Source organism: Anolis sagrei, chromosome 4 (genome assembly GCF_037176765.1).
Source record: "Anolis sagrei isolate rAnoSag1 chromosome 4, rAnoSag1.mat, whole genome shotgun sequence".
NCBI lineage: Eukaryota > Metazoa > Chordata > Lepidosauria > Squamata > Dactyloidae > Anolis > Anolis sagrei.
In genome coordinates this window covers 98949980-98971363 of record NC_090024.1, presented here as the reverse complement: position 1 = coordinate 98971363, position 21384 = coordinate 98949980, and the positions used below count along the sequence as shown (strand labels likewise).

Here is a 21384-nt window from a genome sequence, read left to right as displayed (position 1 = left end):
CCCTCAGGTAAGTTTAGGGGCTAAATGGAGGGGGGGGGTAGGAGGGAAGGATAATTAAAACTTGTGTGCCAGCTGTGCCCGTACCTTGGGAAGTCTGACTTGGCCACGGTGGTCCATGCTTTGGTTACATCCCATTTAGATTACTGCAACGCTCTCTACGTGGGGTTGCCTCTGAAGACTGCCCAGAAGCTTCAATTAGTCCAACGTGCGGCAGCCAGACTACTAACAGGAGTGGGGTACAGGGAGCATACTACTCCTCTATTGCACCAGCTCCACTGGCTGCCAGTCAGCTTCCGAGCACAATTCAAAGTGCTGGTCTTAACCTATAAAGCCCTAAACGACTCCGGCCTAATTTACCTGTCCGAACGTATCCTCCCTTATGAACCATCAAGATTGCTAAGATCGTCTGGAGGGGCCCTGCTCTCGATCCCACCGGCCTCAAAGGCATGGCTGGTGGGGCCGAGAGACAGGGCCTTCTCAGTGGTGGCCCCTCAACTTTGGAACTCCCTTCCACTGGAGATCAGAACTGCCCCTTCTATCTTAACATTCAGGAAACAGGTGAAAACTTAGCTTTGGGGATTGGCATTCGACGAATGAGCCATGATCCTGTGATATGGATGGATGACGACGAATAATGATTTTTGATGACGACTGACCACTGTAATTATATGATTGCATTTTGCTATTTTAATGTTTTAGTGTGATTTAGAATATGATGTTTTAATGACTGTCTGTAATATTGATGTTGGAAACTGGCCTGAGTCCCTCGAATGGAGGTGAGAAGACCGGTATACAAAACTGCTAAATAAATAAATAAATAAATAAATAAGGGTACCAGCTTGCTCTTTTGTCTCCAGGAGCCTGAAGAATTACAATCACTGTCCTTCAAACTGCCTCTGTTGGTGGATTCAAAATATGGACTAATTTAAAGTTCATTTGAACTGGACATTTTTGTATATATTCTGCTGTTGAAAGATTCATACAAAGAACTGTTGTTTTGACAGACTAAACAGAATTTTGTTGGGAAAAATCTGTCTGCAAAAAAAAGAATAACTAACATACAATATCTGCAGCCAATGATGTAGAAGATGTCTAGCAGCAGAAGAAGAAGCAGCAGTTCACAAGCAAGAAAGGTCTGTGTCCTCCTCTCTTGAAGATGGTATTATCCTCTAGGTACAGAAATGCTTCTTTGATCTGAATGTTGGATATACCTATGTGACACATAGGACTTAGCATTCTTGTATGCTAGCATATTGCTTCATATGAAGATCTTCTTGCTATACATTGCAAGGACAATCTTGCCTTAAAAATATTTCATTTCATTCTAAGGAGAATATGTATTACATTATTTTAGTCACTTTCAATGCTGATCTTTTTTTTATGAATGAAGAATTAGGAAAAGGTCTTTGTTTCTCCTTTTCTGTTGTTCTTACGTACTGATGGTTTATGGTATAAATAACATGAATAACAAAACTCCAGTCCCTTGGCATCAGCATTCCTGCTCAAGTTTTACCAACTGAAGGCTATATCCTTCCTTACTGACTTAATCTGACTGTGGTGTGGCCTTCATCTTTTCTGACTGCCTTCAAACTACTGTTTTCCCCATGTTTTCTTAGATTTTCAGTTCTGCAGCAGACCACTTTGGAGTCCCAGCCCCTAAACAACCATCTATATTTAAAGTATTACCCTCCAAGAATGAGTAAAGAAATTCCACAAAATTAGTAAAAACATTATTCAAAGAGTAATTGAACCTGTCAGAATCAAATTCCTAACATACAAATTTGTTTTCACAGTACTTCGGTTTTAATGGACTTGAACTAAAGAAGATTGAAATTGTCTAACTTGTCACAACATTGTGAACATGCATGTCTGCTATTGTTTCAAATAAAGCTACTTCCATGTCCCATGAAGTAGGCCAATTTTTATTCAATCCAAAAGATTAGGTGAGCTAAGAACATATTTTCCGACTACCCCTGTGCAAGGTATCTGAAATTGAAATATTAATTCTGTTCTTACTTATTTCCCTTCACCTCTGCTCTAAACTAATATAATAAGGCAAACAAAATCTTGTTTTCCCAAAAATAAGACCTACTCGGAAAATAAGCCTTAGCATGATTTCTCAGGATTTTTTAGGACGACCAAAATATAAAACCTACTTAAAAAATAAGCCATTAAAAAGTCAATTTGGAAAAATAAGACATCCTCTGAGCAAAAATTAATATAAGACCTTATTTTAGAGAAACAGCACAGTATGGAAATTATTTAACTAAAAAAACCTTAATTATCTGCATTAGAATAAATATTAACTGTGTGTGTATACACACACATATAATTAAAAGAACAGATCACATAAAGGTGGAGCTTAACAAATTTGGTATTTAATAATCTTGAGGAACAAAGAAGAGATGGTAGTAATAGAAGGAAGGGTTGCTTACATGTAACTGTGGGGTTTTTTAGTGGTCATCTGTGAATTTCACAGAGATCACACAGAAGAAAGAGGAGTCTTTTATGTGGCCACATACACATCTGGAAATTTCTATGATCATATTTTCTGATTGCCAAGATGTATGGATACACTGATGACCATACATTACAACTAATGATTAAACAAACAGAAAAAATGTTCTATTAAGACAGTACAAGCATACAATCCCCTGTTATGTCAGCTCCACTGGCTGCCAGTCTGCTACCGAACACAAATCAAAATGCTGGCTTTAGCCTATAAAGCCCTAAATGGTTCCGGTCCAGCTTATGTGTCTGAACGTATCCTCCCCTATAAAGCATCTTGGAGATTAAGATCATTTGGGGAGGCCCTGCTCTCGGTCCTGCCTCCTTCACAGGCACAACTGGTGGGAACGAGAGCAGGGCCTTCTCAGTGGTGCCGTCTCGGCTATGAAACTCCCTCTCCAGTGATGTTAGATCAGCCTCCCTCCATCCTGACCTTCATAAAGAAAATGTGGCTCTAGGATCAAGCCTTCAAGAGAAGACCCCCACTATAATAGATGCATTAAAATTATATGCAATGACTACCGGAATGACCTGAATTATGATTGCGTATAGCATACCTTTATGATGATTATAATGTTTTTAAAAATGTTTTACTGTATTTCAATTTTCAAGTTCTGGCCCAACTTACCTGTCCAAACATATCTCCCCTTATGAACCATTGAGGACTTTAAGATCATCTGGGGAGGCCCTGCTCTCGGTCCTGCCTTTGTCACAAGCACATTTGTCGGGGACGAGAGACAGGGCCTCCCCAGATGATCATTGGTGCCCTTCGGCTATAGAATGCCCTCCCTAGGGAGATCAGATCTGCTCCCTCCCTCTTGATGTTTCGGAGACAAGTTAAAACGTGGCTATTCAAGCAAGTGTTTACAAATACAGAGTAGCTAATATAGGAAATCAAATGACCTGACAATGGAATTGGACAATGGTTAAGAATAATGAGACACTGATGATTTTGCTTTTATTGCTTTTGTGATATTTTATACTGTTTAATGTTTTTTATTTATTATATTTTATGTATACTGATTTGTTGGAAACCGCCTGGAGTCGCCAATTGGCTGAGAAAGGCGGTATAGAAATACAGTAAGTAAATAAATAAATAAATAAATTTAAATGTTTATTTTAATTATCCATTGTTGTTAAGGCATTGGATTGTTGCCTATCTGTAAGCCGCCTTGAATCCTGCTCAGGGTCAAGAAAGGCTAGATAGAAATATAGTAAATAAATAAATAAATAGATAAATAAATAATTGTATGTTTAGGGAAGAGAAAACCGGGGAATTTGTACAGTCTAAAGCCGCATATTATTAGACAGATCCTCTTAACAAGTGGGGGGCCATGAAAAAAACTTGGATGTTCGGACAGGCATTTGGTTAATTCGGTGCAATGAATGTGATGATTAAAGGATTGGTAATATGGACGACGAAACTGGATCACGATTTTAGTCAGGAGATGCATTGGATTGTTATTGATGTACCAATATTGTGTATTATGTTTTTATGGTTTTAAATTGTATACTGTTGACTATTGTATTTGGTATTTTGTTGTAAACCGCGTTGAGTCGCCAGCTAGGCTGAGAAACAGCGGTATACAAGTACAGTAAATAAATAAATAATAAATAAATAAAAAAATTCAGGGGTCCGTGAGCTTGAATTTTAAAAAGGGCAATTTATCATCTTTATTTTCTCTAACCTAGCATTTCATTTATGACTATATGCAATAAATTACAATAGCATTCATTTCATATCACATTAAACTTATTGCATATCTTGCAAAATGACTGTTTGAATAGATGTTGCTCAATCATTAGATTATTAGGTATTGAAATTGTGGAAATGTTGTAAAATGTAATTTTGAATAACCCTAAAATTTAATTGATGTTGAATAACATTATCTGCTGTCACCTTCTAAGAAGGCACCTGTGTTTTTCACCTGACTAGCAAAAGGGTCCATGGAACAAAAACGTTACGAACCCAGTGTCTTAAGAGCAAAAAGCTGAAGAGGGTCTAAGGAGAACTATTGAGAATTATTTTACAGACACATGTCTTCCATGGCAACCCAGTCTCAATTATTCCGACATTATATTGTTGTTTTCATTACAGGTTGTGAAACTATGTAATTAAACTAAAAAAATAATGTTTCTGACAATGCCAACCATTACTGGTCAAACAAGAATTTTCTGGTTTAAATACAGGAGTGTCTGACACATTAAACAAAACCAGTAGCAAGATTTCTTCACATTTATGATGCCATTTGCAGAACAGCACGATTTCTATAAAGATAGAAAATACAGCCTCTACCACTGAAGCCAAATAGTTGCTTAACTCATCATTTTCTTTGCTTCATCTAGCTTTGTGTTAAAATAACACACTTTTACACTTTCTGGCATTCCTGGCCACCTTTTGAGGGACCAATTTGCCCATTAAACGATTATTGCAACCTACCATTTTACTGCACTATCACACTGAAAAACAATTATGTTGAGTCAAGCACTGAAGAAGGTCGGTCACATTTATTAAGCAATTAACCCTCTGGAGTGGCTCAGTTGTATTGTAAACTAGCACTGAATGCCCTAACTGTGACTGTTACAAGGAACTGGCCTTGCAATAAGTGTTGAGAATAATGCTGCCAAAGTAATAAACTGGAATGGACACATTAGAGCTGGACAAATTAGCCCATTAATATTTGTTGTACTCTATGTTGGCCAGCGCTTTCCATGGCACTAGGAAATTACTGTTTACTGCCCTAATACAATAGCTAAGAGTGCAGTATACTGATATAACTTTGCTTCTTTCTCTCTTTTGTTTAATGTTAGCAATTGTAAACAAGAATAAAAATGTTTTTATGAGTCTAAAACCACTAAAATCACTTCTTTTTAGGTAAAATATGATTTCTTTGCCTGACTATGGATGTCTCAGTTATGCTACTTGCCTTTTTTGTGGTAGTAGTTGTTTATTCTTGAAGGGTAAATAAAAGTGATTTCTCAATCACCAACTGTAGAGACATGGCAAGAGTAAAATACTCTCATAGGTCATTTCTCTGCAACTTGACTGTAGCTGTCACAAAGCTATGAAACCCAATAGCATTCTAAAGACTTGGTTAGCCCTTCTCTGTCCCTTCAACCTTAAAAACAAACTACTTACTACTTAGATCAGGCAACTTCAGCTTCCATATAAAATGTCACTATGCAATCATGTAAAAGCAGGGTGTATATGAACTAATCTATATAAATAAAAATCATCATCATCATCATCATATTTAATAACTTATTAATCACCCTCCATCTGAGAATGCTCTAGACAATTTACAGCCAAATCGTAAAAGATAAAATACATACATACAGAATTTAAAAATTAACTGAGATCGAATGCTCTAGTAAAAAGCCAGGTCTTAAGTGCTAGAGTAAAAGGCCCTAAGTCATGCATGGCTGTCATATAGGGTGGCAAGGAATTCTATAAGGCAGGGGCAGAAATAGAAAAAGCCCTGCGTCTGGTCCTTTCCAAGTGCACTTCTCTAGGACCCGGTATATAGAGTAAGTCGTGTTTTGCTGGTCTTCGCGGCCTTCGGTGATGGGAGAAGGAGAAGAGGTCCCTAAGGTACAATGGACCCTGGCCGTAAAGAATTTTAAAGGTCAGAACTAGCATCTTATACAGGCCACGGTACTCAATTGGAAGCCAATGTAAATGTTGCAGCACTGGTGTTATATGGCATTTCATGGGCATTCTTGTGAGTAAACTGGATGCCAAATTCTGAACAATACGGAGCTTTCGGGTTGTAGACATCGGAAGGCCAACATACAGGGCGTTGCAGTAGTCCAGCCTAGACGTGACCGTGGCACGGATGACAGTTGCCAGAGCCTCGTCAGATAGGTAGGGTGCCAGTTGCTTCGCTTGTCGTAGATGGAAAAAGGACTGTTTGCTGGCAGCAGTGACCTGAGCTGTAATGTTAGTTTGTAGAATTGGCATAACTCAGAAACCACTGGGCAAATTGACACAAAATTTGGACACGGTACACCTATCAGGCCAATGAGTGACCATCACTCATAAAAACACTGAAAAACACAGTTGAAGAGACTTAAAAAGCCAAAAATTTAAAAATACATTACAACACATGCACAAAACCACATATATATGCATATACACATACATACACACACAAAACACATAAACAGACTGAGCCAAAGCAACGCATGGCAGGGGATGGCTAGTAGGTCATAAAATAATGAAAATTACCATTCAATATTAGGATTAGATCTGGATTTTACTATCATTCCACTTGATCACTACTACATGGATTTCCATATAGGAAAGTTTATTTTTTCTCTCTAAAGTCATTCCTATAGTGAAGAGAGGACCAACATTGTAGGAGATACTGCTCTGAAATCCTCTCTCATGAAAGCATTGCTTTTGGATAAAATGGCATTACCTAGAAGAATCCTCCATCTTTTGTGATTGAGGAGCAGAACAAACAATTCAGCATCTGTATGCTTGTCCATAATGTCCTGCCTCGTGTACAGAGAAAGAATAGTTTAATGCTATAGACAATGTGGTTGTTGTGTCCATTTTTGTTCAAAAATTATTTAGCTGCTTGTGCTCCCTTTATTTTATCAGTTTTATACTGATTTATTTATGCAATGCATTTGAAATGAAATTAAATAAATAAAATCTGTGTCTACACCAGATAAAATACTTTGGAGTAGCATGGTCTGGAGTAGCCTGTTTCATATTTATCTAGGATAAACTACAGAGAGTAAACATGTTCCAGCATGAAAGCATTTGGAAGTACTTCTGCAATCCTGACCAAGTAGATAGTATATCAGATGCAGTGCCCTATCCACCTGGCAGCTAACACCTGCAAGCAGCTCCCTTGCAGAGCCTTGCTAGCAACATCCCTTCTGATTTTCACAACAGGACACTCAGCTATTATTAGAAGCAATGTTCTGATGAGAAGTTACTTCCAGTCCACATAACAGCACCTGGCTTTTCTGATGTCTGGACCCTGTTATGCCCCAGATCCAGCTGTCCACATCAAAAACACTGAGGTTACTCTGGACATTCCTGAAAGCTCAGGAGTAACCTGCACTTATTCTTGTGATAGTCTGACAGCTGTTTCTACTGTGGAACTGGCCTTCCCACACAATAACTCCATGGTACCTTTTATTTGGGTCATATAGACATGGGGCAAATCAGCACTCAAATAATGTAAAACAAGAAGAAAAGCTTTGTACAATAGTGCTGGGATAGTTTAATGTTTAAAGTGGTAGAACAGTGATGAATAATGTAAATTAGGCCAGTCATTTTTTTAACCTGGCCTATCTCTAGTTTGTGGTGAGGATGAAGGAGACAAGAAGAGAGTTATGTACACTGTCTTGAACTCAATTGAGAAAAAATACAATGACTATAACAAACTATATTTGCTACATGGTGCAAATGGAGAGGAACTGGCATAGGCTGCTATGGCAGTCAATATGGAAGGCTTCAATGTTGCATCAATGAGCAGACACTCCCACCATGGGATCAGGTAAGGGGAAAACTGGCCAATGTGGGGCATAGAGAGACAGGTTCCCTATGCTGCCCTCTGGGGACTGTCAGTTTCACCATGATCCGTGGTGATTGCAGCAATCAATGTGATAAGGCCATAAGGCCCTGAGCTTTCAACACCAGAATAGGACTGTTGTTGACTGGGATTCTAGGGTGACTATAATTCAAGTTTTACTTGACATGACAGAAAACAACAACAATAAATTGTATTAGGACTTAGCTTTCTAATAATCTGTATGGAGGCTTCGAAAGCTTGCTAGAAGTATTTTCTACCTTTTGGTTGGCCAATTATGGTATCAATCTTTTGTTTTGCATTTTATTGGATATCCAATAGTTAATTTCATTGCACATTTCATTGCACAATACTGTCATCTTGTTTTTAGCATCTTTTGCCTGATGAAGATGCCTGCACTGATATACTTCCAGACCAACTGAAACAACATTAGTAGGCCATTTGTCTCCAGCACCATCTCTTCTCTTCTCTATCTATCTATCTATCTATCTATCTATCTATCTATCTATCTCTGATGAAGAAGATAATAGAATTTCAAGTTTCCATGAAACATTTCGTATATTTTAGATAGTCAGTAAAGGCATTACTCTTTTGTGAATTTTCCTGTATGACCAAGATGACTACTTCTGAACATGTTTTCAGAGAGTATTAATCATCACATTTTAGTAAGGGAAGAAGAAATAGTCTTTATCTCAAAGGGGGCACTGCATGTGAAAAAAACACCATGTGTTCAGCTCTGCATTTAAGACTCTGAGCTGAATGTGAACACTGTGCATCAGACAAAAATGCTTCACTGTTTCTATGGGAAAATATATGCATTCAAAAAAACACCAATACAATTCCGAGAAAGTTGTTCAAAAGATCAACCCACTTCTTGATACTAAAATAGGCAACATGACTTAAATCATATTATACTTGTGTCTGGATAATGCTTTCTTTAATTCGATGTTCTCTTCTTGCTACAAAGAATGTCTCCAATACATGGTAAATTTGTGTGAGGGAGGGAAAAATCCTATATATTTAATATATAACTGAAGACGAATTTTAGGGTTTTTTGAAACGCCATTTTAGCCCGACCCCACCATGATAAAATTATAAAATAAATGTCTTGTCAGAGGGAGGGCTGCAGTCTAACAAGCTTCCAAACTATTTAAACCATCTTGGACACATTGAGGTCAAGGGTTCCTAAGCCAATTTAACACTGGTCTAAGTGGGTCATGATAAGGGACCTCATTTTCTGTGCATTCTAAAATAAGCCACATATCCTTGCCTGAAAACTGCTAGAACTAAGGTTTTTGGGTCTGAAGCCTAGATGAAGTGATTATTATCAAAGAAACTTTATTACAAGCAAACAAAAATATAATGGAAGGGGGGAAAAAGAAAAAAAAAGATCCTTCTCTGAAAAAAATACATACACACACAGCGATATAAACTTGTTTATTTGCTTAAATCAAGTATGTCACAGTAAATTGTAAATCAGGTCATCCATAGCAACTGGAGTGCACACTATTACTTTTCTATTATCAATTTTGAAAATAAATGATCCTGTGGAAAGTATCATTAACAGAAGTATTTAACTCACTTTGTAATTTCATCATGTGCAGAAGCACAATTGCTATCTAGAAGCTTAGATCCCCCCCCCCTCCAAACACACACACTTTTTAAAAATCTGGTTATTTATAGTAGCATGCACACTTCGCTAAAGCTTTGGACGAATCCTGGATTCCGGAGTGAATCGTGTCAATGTGGTATGATTGAAGTCAGAAAAAAAGTTTGGCTGATCAACCCGACAGCCAACTGATTCCCTCCAATCAGAGACATATGAAAGCATATAAAGAGGGGAAGCCAGATATTGGAGAACATTATGTTGGATGCTATGTGTACATTACTTAATCTGTATGTTTCCATGCGGCTTTTGGACAGCTATACAATTCCCAACATTATGCCTCCAATAGTAAGGGGAACAACCTGGAAAATGATTTATACTTGTTTTCCCCTGTCTGCCCCCCCCCTCCCCACAAACACACACTTGTTTACACGGTGTATATGTATCTACTGTACTCATGTAGTGTCTTGCTATGCAAACAGCAGATATACATATAAATATCTCAGAAACGTCAGAATGCAGAAAGCAGTCTGAAATGGCTCAGCTGACTACATAGACTTTAAAAATGCATGTAAGGTTTTTGGTTTTTTTGTGGGGGGAAAAACAGTGGGAAGCAAATGCGCAGACACATGCCTGGAGCTACCTGCCTGCAATTTGGTAGGGATGACCTATTCTGAATGTATTGCCATGCCTCTTAATTTCATATATTTGTGCTTGCAACAAAAGGGGGTTACACCTGTTCCCATTTTGAAGAAAATGAAAGATTAAAAATTATGGCAGTGGTGCTGAGAAGACGGGGTAGTAATACTATTTGTTTTCTCAATGCAAGACATTGGGATCCCTAGAAGTACAGAAGAATTGTTCCAGTACTGTGTGGAAACGTAAGGCTAGAGAGATACACAAGACATTTTCTTTGTCACATTACAGTCCATGTTAAAGGAACAGCTGCTGAGCTTGTTTAATTATAGATTTGGATATTAGTTGTAACCACCATTATAAACTGGGATGGAGTTTATCCTCCCCATGAAATTATCTCACTGTCACACTGTGAAGATACTTTCTTTTCTGCCTTCTGTCCAGTATTATGCCTGTAAGACATATAGGCCACACACACAATACTTTCCCTGAGAAGATTAAAGAGTTATATGGTTAAGAATCAATCCCTCTTACTGCCTCATTTAAAATGAAAATGTGGTGTAATGCTTGTTATGTGGAAATGTTCGGATACATTTAATAGGCATGGCTGACACCCTCGGAAGACCATAAAGGCTCTGAGGAGGTGATAAATAAGAAATTTCCAAGAAATTAACATTTCTTTCAGGATTTACGTGATTTAATCTACTCACGAAGAGCTTCCATGCTTAATTATATTATAACTAATACCTTATGGCAGCATACATTACTGCATGCATTTGACATGGCTTGCAGTGACTTTTTTTCCTTTCTAACAAATAAACTGAGAGTAACAGCAGAAGGAGGACAAGTGAATGGGGAGAGAAACCTAACCTTGTGTTCCTAAGCATCATGTCAGCCTCTTCTCACCATTGCTATAAAGTAACCACTGCTATAACTGCTCAATGGCTTTAAAATTCATAAAAAATTAGAGAAGGCAAGGTTACAGGGTATGCAAAAGTTGTGGGACCAGAGATCAGAGATTTGGTGCTATTGACAAAGTGGAGAAAGGTGCTACTACCATGGATGGATTTGCATAATTAAGTCCTTACGCACACACACACACACACTTTTTTCATCCTCTGTGCAAGTTAATGCATCACCTTTGCTTCATTCACGTACACTGCAAAAGGTAACAAGCACTGTGGACACACACAAGAGTTTAAGCTTCTCCATTCCTTCTTGAAGATTGAGGAGGGGGCAGATAATAACATTTTCTTTGGTAATCAAAAAGAGTGCTGACATTTGCATTCTGTTAGCCTTGGTTCTGTCACTACACTTAGAGAGACATTAAAGATTGACAAAATTACTGGCAAGGTAAATTTTGTGTCTGCATTTGCACTTTAAATCCAAGTTAATGGCAGGAGAGTTTCTGCTTAATGATTTGAATAGTAAATGGAACAGGTCAAAAACTGATGCTGTGGTACGAAAGACTGGTGTTATTTTGAGGCTAATTTAACAGTAGGCTCAGGAATGAGTCAACCTTATTAGGTCCTGTACTTGGTTTTCATTATTACATATAATTTTTGAAAGATATCTACCATATTTCCTCTCCAAGCAAAGACTTAACAGAAATAGTATGAAATATCTGTTGCATAAGGTTTCCCAGTCCCTACATAAAACTGTTCCAAGAATAATAGATATTCATTTAAGCTATGTGTGCCAACCTGTACTGTCACAAATATATCTTAATAGACATACAGCTACACATATGAACCACCCTACATCTTCATAAATCTCTTTTGAAATTCATGAACATTCCTATAACTTTTTAAAAAATTGTATGTGAAATGTTTCTTTTGTTACAATACTCTCTGGAACCTTCACTTTCTGCTGCTAATTTGAGAGATATTGCAAAGGAAAGTTGAGGAATTTCTCTGTTGACCATCTCAAAATGGCAACAGGGAGTCAAATGCATCTTTCTTGCTATTTTGAGAGAGGTTTTTAGGCATTTGTGGTAATAGCTTGGGATGCACATTTCCAAATATTGAGGAGGGATCTGTTTATGTTTTAGAGCAGAAATTGCCTGAACATCTTTGGAACTATTGAAATATCTGCAGTTTAATACGGTACCCCATCCATGCATCTGAAGACATGGACTGAAATCCATGAAAATTCATGCTAACATAAATCAGTTAGTCTCAAGGTTGCTCACAATTCTTTTCCCCACCTGCTCACTTTCATATTACCTTTTTTATGTTGGAACAGATTAAGGCGCCCATCACATTGAAAAGTTGTTATATACTAGTACATCTGTATTTTCTTCACTACTGTCCAGTAACTTAATCCCTTAACTCATTTTTAAAAATATTGAATTGCCTATGATCTTGTCAAATCAAAACATATCAGTTCAACATTTAAAAATGCATATAATTTAAACTCCAGAGTGTTAAGCCTATGGAAAAAAATCTATCCATGTATAAAAGCTGTTGCAGAGAACTCAAGAATCATTTTAAGGTCAGTTCTGCATACTGTTTTTTTAAATACAGCATTAACATTCTTCTTGTTATAGGTTTACACTCAGGACCTCTTCTCCTCTGAAATATTTCTGTGTGATCAATGAGATACCTGTACTTCCAGTATCACCAATAAGCACAAACTAAATATTATTACATTGCTGGTTTCTACCTTTGCACCAGCTGTTAGCACAAAGCTTTCAATCAATGTCCAACATTCAGTGTAGAGCAGTGTCAGTAAACTGTCATATGGAACATAATTTGGCAGAAATGTTGAGATTTACTATTAATATAAAAGTGTATCCAATTCTGTCAATTCTTTTTCAGCCAAGGTAAAGTATACCTCATATTATTTTATTATTATAGTTATTCTAATATTTCCACTTAACAATGTTTTAGCAACTCTATGTGCCTTACAGAGGAGCTTAAAGTTCCTGTTAGGCTTCAGGAGAGAAAGTGAAAACAATGGTATTTCATATCATTATAGTAAAAAAAACCCCCAAAACCCCTTAACAATTGTATGGAAATTTATAAAATACCATTCAATCATCCAATGGATTATATTTTAAACTTAAAATACAAAGTGACTAAAAACTGCTGAAAGGGAAAAGGACAAAAATTCAACCACTAATCCCAACTCAAGTAAATGAATTGAACCAAGTGCTGATCGAATCTCATTGGTCTGAAGAACCTATGAGATTGGGATCTGCAAGTGAAAATGCATCACAGTGATCAAATGTCACTGAAATGGCACTGAAGACAAAGCCAACTTAGGCATTTGGGTCATGGTACTTTGTGTCTTGGACACTGCCACCACACCGTGGGGGGGGGGGGGTGTTCAAATGAAAATGTTTGGTACACAAGGAACAGGATCTTCATGTAGTTTGGCCCTAAGCTACTGAGAGCTTTAAATAACCAACAATCTAAACTAAATAAATGTACCGTTTTGAATAGGAAAGGGCATAAATGAACCACTAGTCAAAGCTGGATAAAGTATATCTGACAACTACTTCCAACTGAGCATCCAGTAGTAAAGTCAGGTACAGGACTGATCCTAAAGTCCAAACTTTATTCACAAAAGGCTCACATCCTATACATAAGCCAGTAGATTTTCTAATCAATAGTATCTCTCTCTTGTCCATATTTATTCCCTACTAATTGACTTTACATTCTTCCCAGAATGAGATAGCAAGGAAACATAGAGCTGTTGTCAGCATACTGATGAGAATAACTCTACGTTCCCAGACAATCCCTTCTAGTAATTTCTCATACATGTTTAATAGCATGCAAGATAAGGTCAACCCATATCCAATTCATAGACTAGTTTTCTTGTACATCTGTTAAAAACTTCCATAAACTGGTATAGCTCACAGAGGAAAAATAAAAACATTCAGCAAATCTAAACTTGAGTGTGTATTTAGGAGAAAATGTATGCAAACTGATTAGATTGACAGCAAATATGTCTCCAAAATGTAACACATTTACTGATACATGCATTTTTACAAATGCTCATTTAACAAACAGTGCTATCTTTTGTTGTAATATGACATTACTGTATGAGTCTTGAGAAATTACTTTTTGGAGAGGATTTCACCTTTCAGAATCAAACAAAATTGTGTTTCCCAAAGTAACTTTCTATAACTCTGGTCTCAACTGCTCAAATATAGTGTTTGTTATTTACAGTTCAGTAGAATGTAAAATGGAAATAGATGTTACCTTTCCAACATACTGTGGATCTGGTCCCATGTGCTCTTCTAAAACAAAGAACTGGTTCCATACCCATCCACGCTTGGGACGATGGTGCACTTCCGTTTCCCCTTCTATATGTTTGGTTTGGTTTCTGGTCACCTTGATGGAGCCATGATGTGCAGTTCCATAACACCTCTGCACAAAACAGAGACAAACTAGGACTGGGCAGATACAAGAAGTACTCGTAATTCTCATTGTAGGATCGCTTTCCAATTCAAGGTGCTTTCTTCCCGTCTCCACTTCCTTTTTTTCTTACTGTAATCTGTTAACAGGCTTCCATGGGTGAAGGAAAGGACTGATTTAACAAAACAGTCCAGAAAGGTTTTTTTATCCTGTCCATGGTTCAGCTGTCCATTGGTCAGAGGTCACTTACATCATCAAATGCAAAGTGAGGAAATTGTTCACTTTGCTGTTCTTCACAATTGACTGCTGGAGCCACACATTTTAGATCTAATGGGGAAAAAGAAAAAAGAACACTTTATAAATCTATAAAAAGAGTACTTTCTCATCACTGACCTCCAACTGCAATTGATATACTGACAGGTTTTGCTAAGATAGTGCTACACAGAAACCCACATTCTTTCTAACCTCTTGTAGAATGTGTGTGTTGGGTTTTATTTGTGTGTTCTAAAATTAGTGTAGTGTGTCAAGCTTGGAGGTAATAAGAGCAGAACACCGATGTACAGCATGAAGTGATGCCTGGATACAGGAAATGTATTTATGAAATTTATAACTCATCTCAACTGCTAAGATTCTGGCCAGGTAATACAATTGCCTTACCTCGCACTCTTCAAGTACCTTGCCAAGTAGGTTGTTTTCTAATCTCAGCACAGTTCATTGCATTCCATCTCTAAAGCAATTACTAGGACCAGGAAAAGTGAAGAGATGCCCCAGAATGTCAGAGGACATTTAGTTCTTTCCACATTAAGCTTGTTGTTGTTCATTTTTAACAATAGTCTAGCATGGGGCAGGGGTATACTAATAACATATATATATTTTAAAAAAATCATACATGGTGAACAACTTGAAACTAATGACTGAGTGAGTCTATTTTAGTTGCAATAGGTGAATCTGTCAATGTCAGCTTCTCATATTTAGAGTCTTAAATTCAACTAATCTCTGAAATTTGAAGGGATATATATATATATATATATATATATATATATATATATATATATATATATATATGCTAAACCCATTTGTGGGTTTTGGATGTGGAATTATTGTGTGGGTTTTATAAGTAATTCTGCTCACCATACACATTTCTGCAAGCATGTTTTCTTTCTAATATAAGGCATTTAGGAACAATGTTTTCATTAATATGATGCAGTTTTACATCCAAATTTCACTCACATGCACATTTTAAGTAGATTAAAAACATAAAAAAACTCAGTTGCAAAACTGAAAAAGGACAGATTCTCAGGAATAACAGATGTTCATTGTCACTATTGAGTTTAAATTTGATATCAGAGGGAAACATATTAAAATATGAATTAAAAAAAACATTTCTTCCCCATCCCAATCTTATGAAATAAGCATCAGGCCCCTATTTTTGCATTTGAGACAATTCTTTGGGCATTTGTCCACTGTGATCATTATTGTTACAGCAGCAGCTATGAGCAACACAATAGAAAACATCACTGAAATAAGTTAATATTACACAGAGGAATAGGGACTCCACTGGAAGGAGGAGTAAGCTTTCCTCAACTACACATACACATTTAGAGAGGGAGAGCAACTACAAAGCCCATTGCATATTACTGTAAATTTCCAAGAAGAAATGTTGAGAACGGTAAATTGTGTTTAAAATGAGTGACAATAATTACAGTTAGATTTGTGCCCAGTACATATTCATACCAAGTTACATGGGAGAGATTTGTTTTGGCAGGCTCTAAACTGAGGAAGTAATGCAGATTGACCATGGCTCATTAGAGTTGCAGTTTGTTGAGGCACCATCACTCTTTGGTAGAGAAGACTAAAGAGCTTTTAAAATTAAAACCCATATTCCATAGCACTGAATCAGAGTGGTTAAAGTTATATCCAGCTGAATTCATTCTTCAGTGAAGATGCATCCTATATCAATTACAGCTGCAGTTACAACAGCAATAGCACCATCATCAACAACAACAACTGGTCAAAAGAAGATGTGGCATTTTGGTTAATAAGTTTTTAAAAATCTGCTTGCAAGTTTGTGTCTATGGTATAAGCATCAATTGATATTTCCCACTCTTCCAAATCAGAAACACGCAGCAAAGAGTGATTATGGTTCTGTTTTTGAAACCAGGTTGCTCCTTGCTGTCAGGAAAGAGAGATTTTTGAGAAAGAGTAGCAGAGGATGATGGAAATAAGCCAATATCCCTTTGAGCAGCAAAGACTAAAAAAAAGATAAAGTGGAACACACCAGCTCTACCCAACAATCGAACAAAGAAAGTGCTGCAGGAAACAAGTACTCACACTTGTTTCTTCCACCCCTGGGTGTCATTATCTCATGGTAATCACACCTCTGCCTTCCTGGTGCCTCATTTAACAATCTAATGTGAGAGAAGAATGAGGGTAATATACTTAATTCTGATGAAAACAGAAGTTTTTTTTAAAAAAAATCTCATTTTCTATGGACACTCCTGATCAGGGAGTTGAAAGAAAAGAAGAATTGAGGTAGGATATGTAGCATTCATAAAATGTTCATCCTCCTGTATGGTTTATGAGTTTCTGCCTCACTTTCTGCACACATGCTTCAAAATGAACATTCCCACTGGAATGACTGACACTTTGGCAGTGTTTGTACGCGATCCAAATACGCTTCCATCAGGTGTCATCAGGGCAGAGAGCAAACACCAGACCAATCTTTTCCTCCTAATTAAAGAGTATCACCCTGGGAAATGCACACATTCTTTTTCCAATACAAACCAGGTAACAAGCACAAGTATGACACCAGAGATTTTGCTGAAAGGAAAATTAAAAAAATGTTGCAAGCTTTATAACAAAACTGTGTCACTTCACACAAAACTTTCTTTGACCACTACCTCCAAATATTGTTTCCTGAAGACTCCGGGTATCTTCTACACAGGCCCAATAACTCGTGATAACCATCAGGTTCGCCTAAGGGCATCCAAACAATGCCTCAGGTAAACCCAGATTAATGCAGAGTAAACTGGGATTTCCCAGTTTGTTCAGCATGAATTTGACATCTGGAAAGATCCAGATCTTAAGATATGGTCCAGATATTTGTAGGTTCCAAGCCAGTGAGGATTGTCTCCCAGTACTGCTTCCGCAGTGCCGAGAAGCAATCCATGCAGCCATCCCAGTTTTGGGGCTCCTGGAGCTTGAAGGAGTGGGAGGGCACCCCCTCCTTTCCCATGAAAACTTACTGGAGGGGTATGATGGCAGAACAAGCCCTTCTGCAGAGTACTCCTGATGTGCAAAAATTACACATCATGAGGAAGGGGAGGAGAAATTTCCCTTCTCCCACCTTCTGATGTGGCATTTTTACATGTCAGGAGTATTCTGACAGGCTCCTCCAGTTAGGTTTTTTTAGGGGGGATGGGAGACTGGAAGTGGGCTGGATTCCATCCCAGACCCAGGATATCATCTAGCCACCCCACAAGGGAGTTTGGGTTGGGGTGAAGACAGAAACCCATGAGAAAGCGGGTTATTTTAACCTGATTTTCCTGGGTTTCTGCCCTGTCCGGAAGGGTCCTCAGTGCTTCAGAATCCATCCTCTCAGATTAGCACTTCACAAGTCAATGGGAGTGCTATTCTATACAGTAGGGGTTCTGAAACTTCTTGGTTCCATAGATCTCTTTGCCAATCAAATCAAAACCATTGGCCCTTTCTTAGAATGTAGCAGCAAATAGTTTTTTGACATGCAACATCAACATGTTGTACAATAGTTTTTACACAACAGGACTGTAATCATGTGATCTAACATTAGGTATTCTTCATTTATTTATTTATCTCCCACATTTTATCTCCACAATGAGACTTAAAGCAGATTACGTTAAAAACATTTTAATACAACTTAAAATCCACAAATACTAAAATGTACAAATATTAAAACAAAATTAAACACCAATGGTATTAAGACATTCACAATTGAAACTCATTAAAACATGCTCAAAGTTAAAAACCGCAGCACTCCAACTTGATCTTAAAATTTTCTTCTTTAAAAATTTGCCTGAATAAAAGGATTTTATTCTATTTATTATAATATGTATTATTTATGTGAATAGAAGCCACAGGGAGGAAGGAGCAAGCTTGTTTTCTGCTTCCCTGGAGACTAGGACACGAAACAATGGCTTCAAACTACAAGAAAGGAGATTCCATCTGAACATGAGGAAGAACTTCCTGACTGTGAGAGCCGTTCGGCAGTGGAACTCTCTGCCCCGGAGTGTAGTGGAGGCTCCTTCTTTGGAAGCTTTTAAACAGAGGCTGGATGGCCATCTGTCAGGGGTGATTTGAATGCAACATCCCTGCTTCTTGGCAGGGGGTTGGACTGGCCCATGAGGTCTCTTCCAACTCTTTGATTCTATGATTTTAGCCTGCCATCAGGACAATAGAGTGGTGGCCATTCTGGCTTCCCTGGGAAGAGTTACTAGAGTAATTTTGAAGTGGGGATGAGTGTAAGCAATTTCTTCAGATATCCAATATGCAATGTAATATGAAATGAATGCTACTGTGAATTTATTACATAAGAGTCATAACTAAAGTTAGAGGTCAAAGAAAATAAAAAAAATAATGGGTTTTTTTTAGTTTAAGCTCATGGACTACCTGAAATCTTTCCAAGGACCCCCAAGGGACCTCTGCTCCAATGTGTTAAAAATGCTTATACTAAAAGTACATTTATAGCAACACTGTTCAGTTCTTAATCTGCTTTCTGGAGGAAATAAAACACTGTATTGATTTTGATAACGTAATGTTCTATTTTCAGTATTTTTATTTTCATTCATATGAAAAAAATAAACATCCAACATAATGTTCTGATACTCTCCAATAAAAAATCATCATCTTTTTGAAAAATCCATTGTCAGGTTATATATAGCATTTCAATTATTGTACAGGTTGTAAGAGCTGTACATCTGAGCTTTTTGGGGTTTTTTGGGTTTTTTTTAATGAATATAAATGTATTTTTCCTGTGTCAGATACACATATGATACAAATATTTGATATGGACTTGTACAAACCATGACCCCTTCCAGTACTCTGTCACAAACAAGATCAGATAGATAATCCAAATCTCCTGTAGTTATGAATTGGTTGACATGCTACCAGATGAGGTTGATGAAAGAGCTGCAGAATGACAGGTCAGAAATCTTTAAAATCAAATTAACAACAGTTTCCATGCCATGAGACTGAATGTGGTTGGCCTAATACATTTTGCTGCATGAAGAAATGTAAAACATGTTGCTTTATCTTTAGCACAGAGGGCTGTAGTAAAGCGGATTAAACTGCAAGATCAGAAAATCTTGCTGATCAAAAGGCTGATAGATCAAGCCCAGGCTGGGGTGAGCTCCCAACCATCAGCCCCGCTTCTGCTCACCAGCAGTCCAAAAACTAAGCATCACTTTGGCGGGGAGGTAATAATTTACACCCATGTGGACATGTCAGCAATTTGATTGGGAGAGCATCTAAAGTCAACAAATTCAATCGGGAGAGTATCTAAAGGTGAACAATAGCACCCCCATCCGCCCCCCATACCCCTGGGTCCAGAGTCAAGCATAGCCTCCAGATGCCAGAGATGGGAAGAGATGGGAAGCAACCTTTACCTCTGTTTATGTACTGTCTGTCTTTGTTTATTGTATAATAGCATTAAATGTTTGCTGGATATGTGTACTGTAATTCGCCATGAGATAGGGCAAAATATACATAAAGTATATAATAGTATTATTAATAATAATACATTTGCTGCATGAAGCAACATAAAACATGTTGCTTTGTCTTATGAAAAACTTTTCTTAAAGACCTCAAGGTGACATACAGATCTCTCTAATTTTGTTTTTGCAAAGTATTCCATGATTCTGTTGCATCTGACTTAATTCCTATGCTGCTACTAGATATGGAGAACAAACCCTTCCTAGCTCTCCTGAAAGCTCCTCCATCTTCATCCAAGACAGAAGTTATGGTAAAATCCCAAGCAATTTTGGCATTTGCATATATGTACACAATTAGATATTTTGGAGTTGGAACCAAAATCTAAACAAGAAATTAATTTATGTTTCATATAACCATTATCCACATAGCCTGAAATTCATTTTATATAGTATATAGTATATAGTATATAGTATAGTATAGTGTGTGTGTGTGTGTGTGTGTGTGTGTGTGTATCTGCACAAAACAACATTTTTGTATACCGAACCATTAGAAAGTAAAGGTTTCACTTTTCTCATTGAGCTATGTGGACAATTTCAGATTTTGGAATTCAAGATAAATTATGCTTAACTTATAGATGAGTAAACATAATTTTACAAGGCCAGTCAAATAAACTATCATACATGTGCTTGTCCTGCAGTTCAAGAACTTTTGTTTGTAGTTTTAGAAGGACATTTGGGCTTGACAGAGACAATCTTTTGAGAGTGCACAGATGAGAAAGAAAAATGGCACAGAAGGACTCCATATGTACTTGTTGATTTCTATCTCTTTCACACATACATCCACACAAACTGCCCCCCCCCCCTTACAATATGGTGCATCTGCTTCTAATTAACAAGGTTTCCTTATAACAGAGAGAGCCAGGATTTAATGTGTTTAAAGATGTCCTTCCAAAATCTCCCCGGCTGCTCTGTTGCCTTTACCAGCACTACTACTTCCTCCTCTCCCTCCTCCTTATATTCTTAATATCTAAACACAG

The 21384-nt window shown here is 37.4% G+C and overlaps 1 protein-coding gene across 3 annotated transcripts in view; it reads right to left on the bottom strand.

Moving 5' to 3' along the window:
- Positions 1–21384, bottom strand: part of LOC132774511 (cadherin-18) — a 768567-nt gene that overhangs the window by 228746 nt on the left and 518437 nt on the right. For all 3 annotated transcript variants that reach the window (XR_010909825.1, XM_060774682.2, XM_060774681.2), the window contains one exon: positions 14508–14990. Coding sequence is in view for 2 of the 3 variants with exons in the window: in XM_060774682.2 (XP_060630665.2) it covers positions 14508–14735 (228 nt within the window). In the remaining variant the exon portion in view is untranslated. The remainder of the gene's footprint in view (positions 1–14507; positions 14991–21384) is intronic.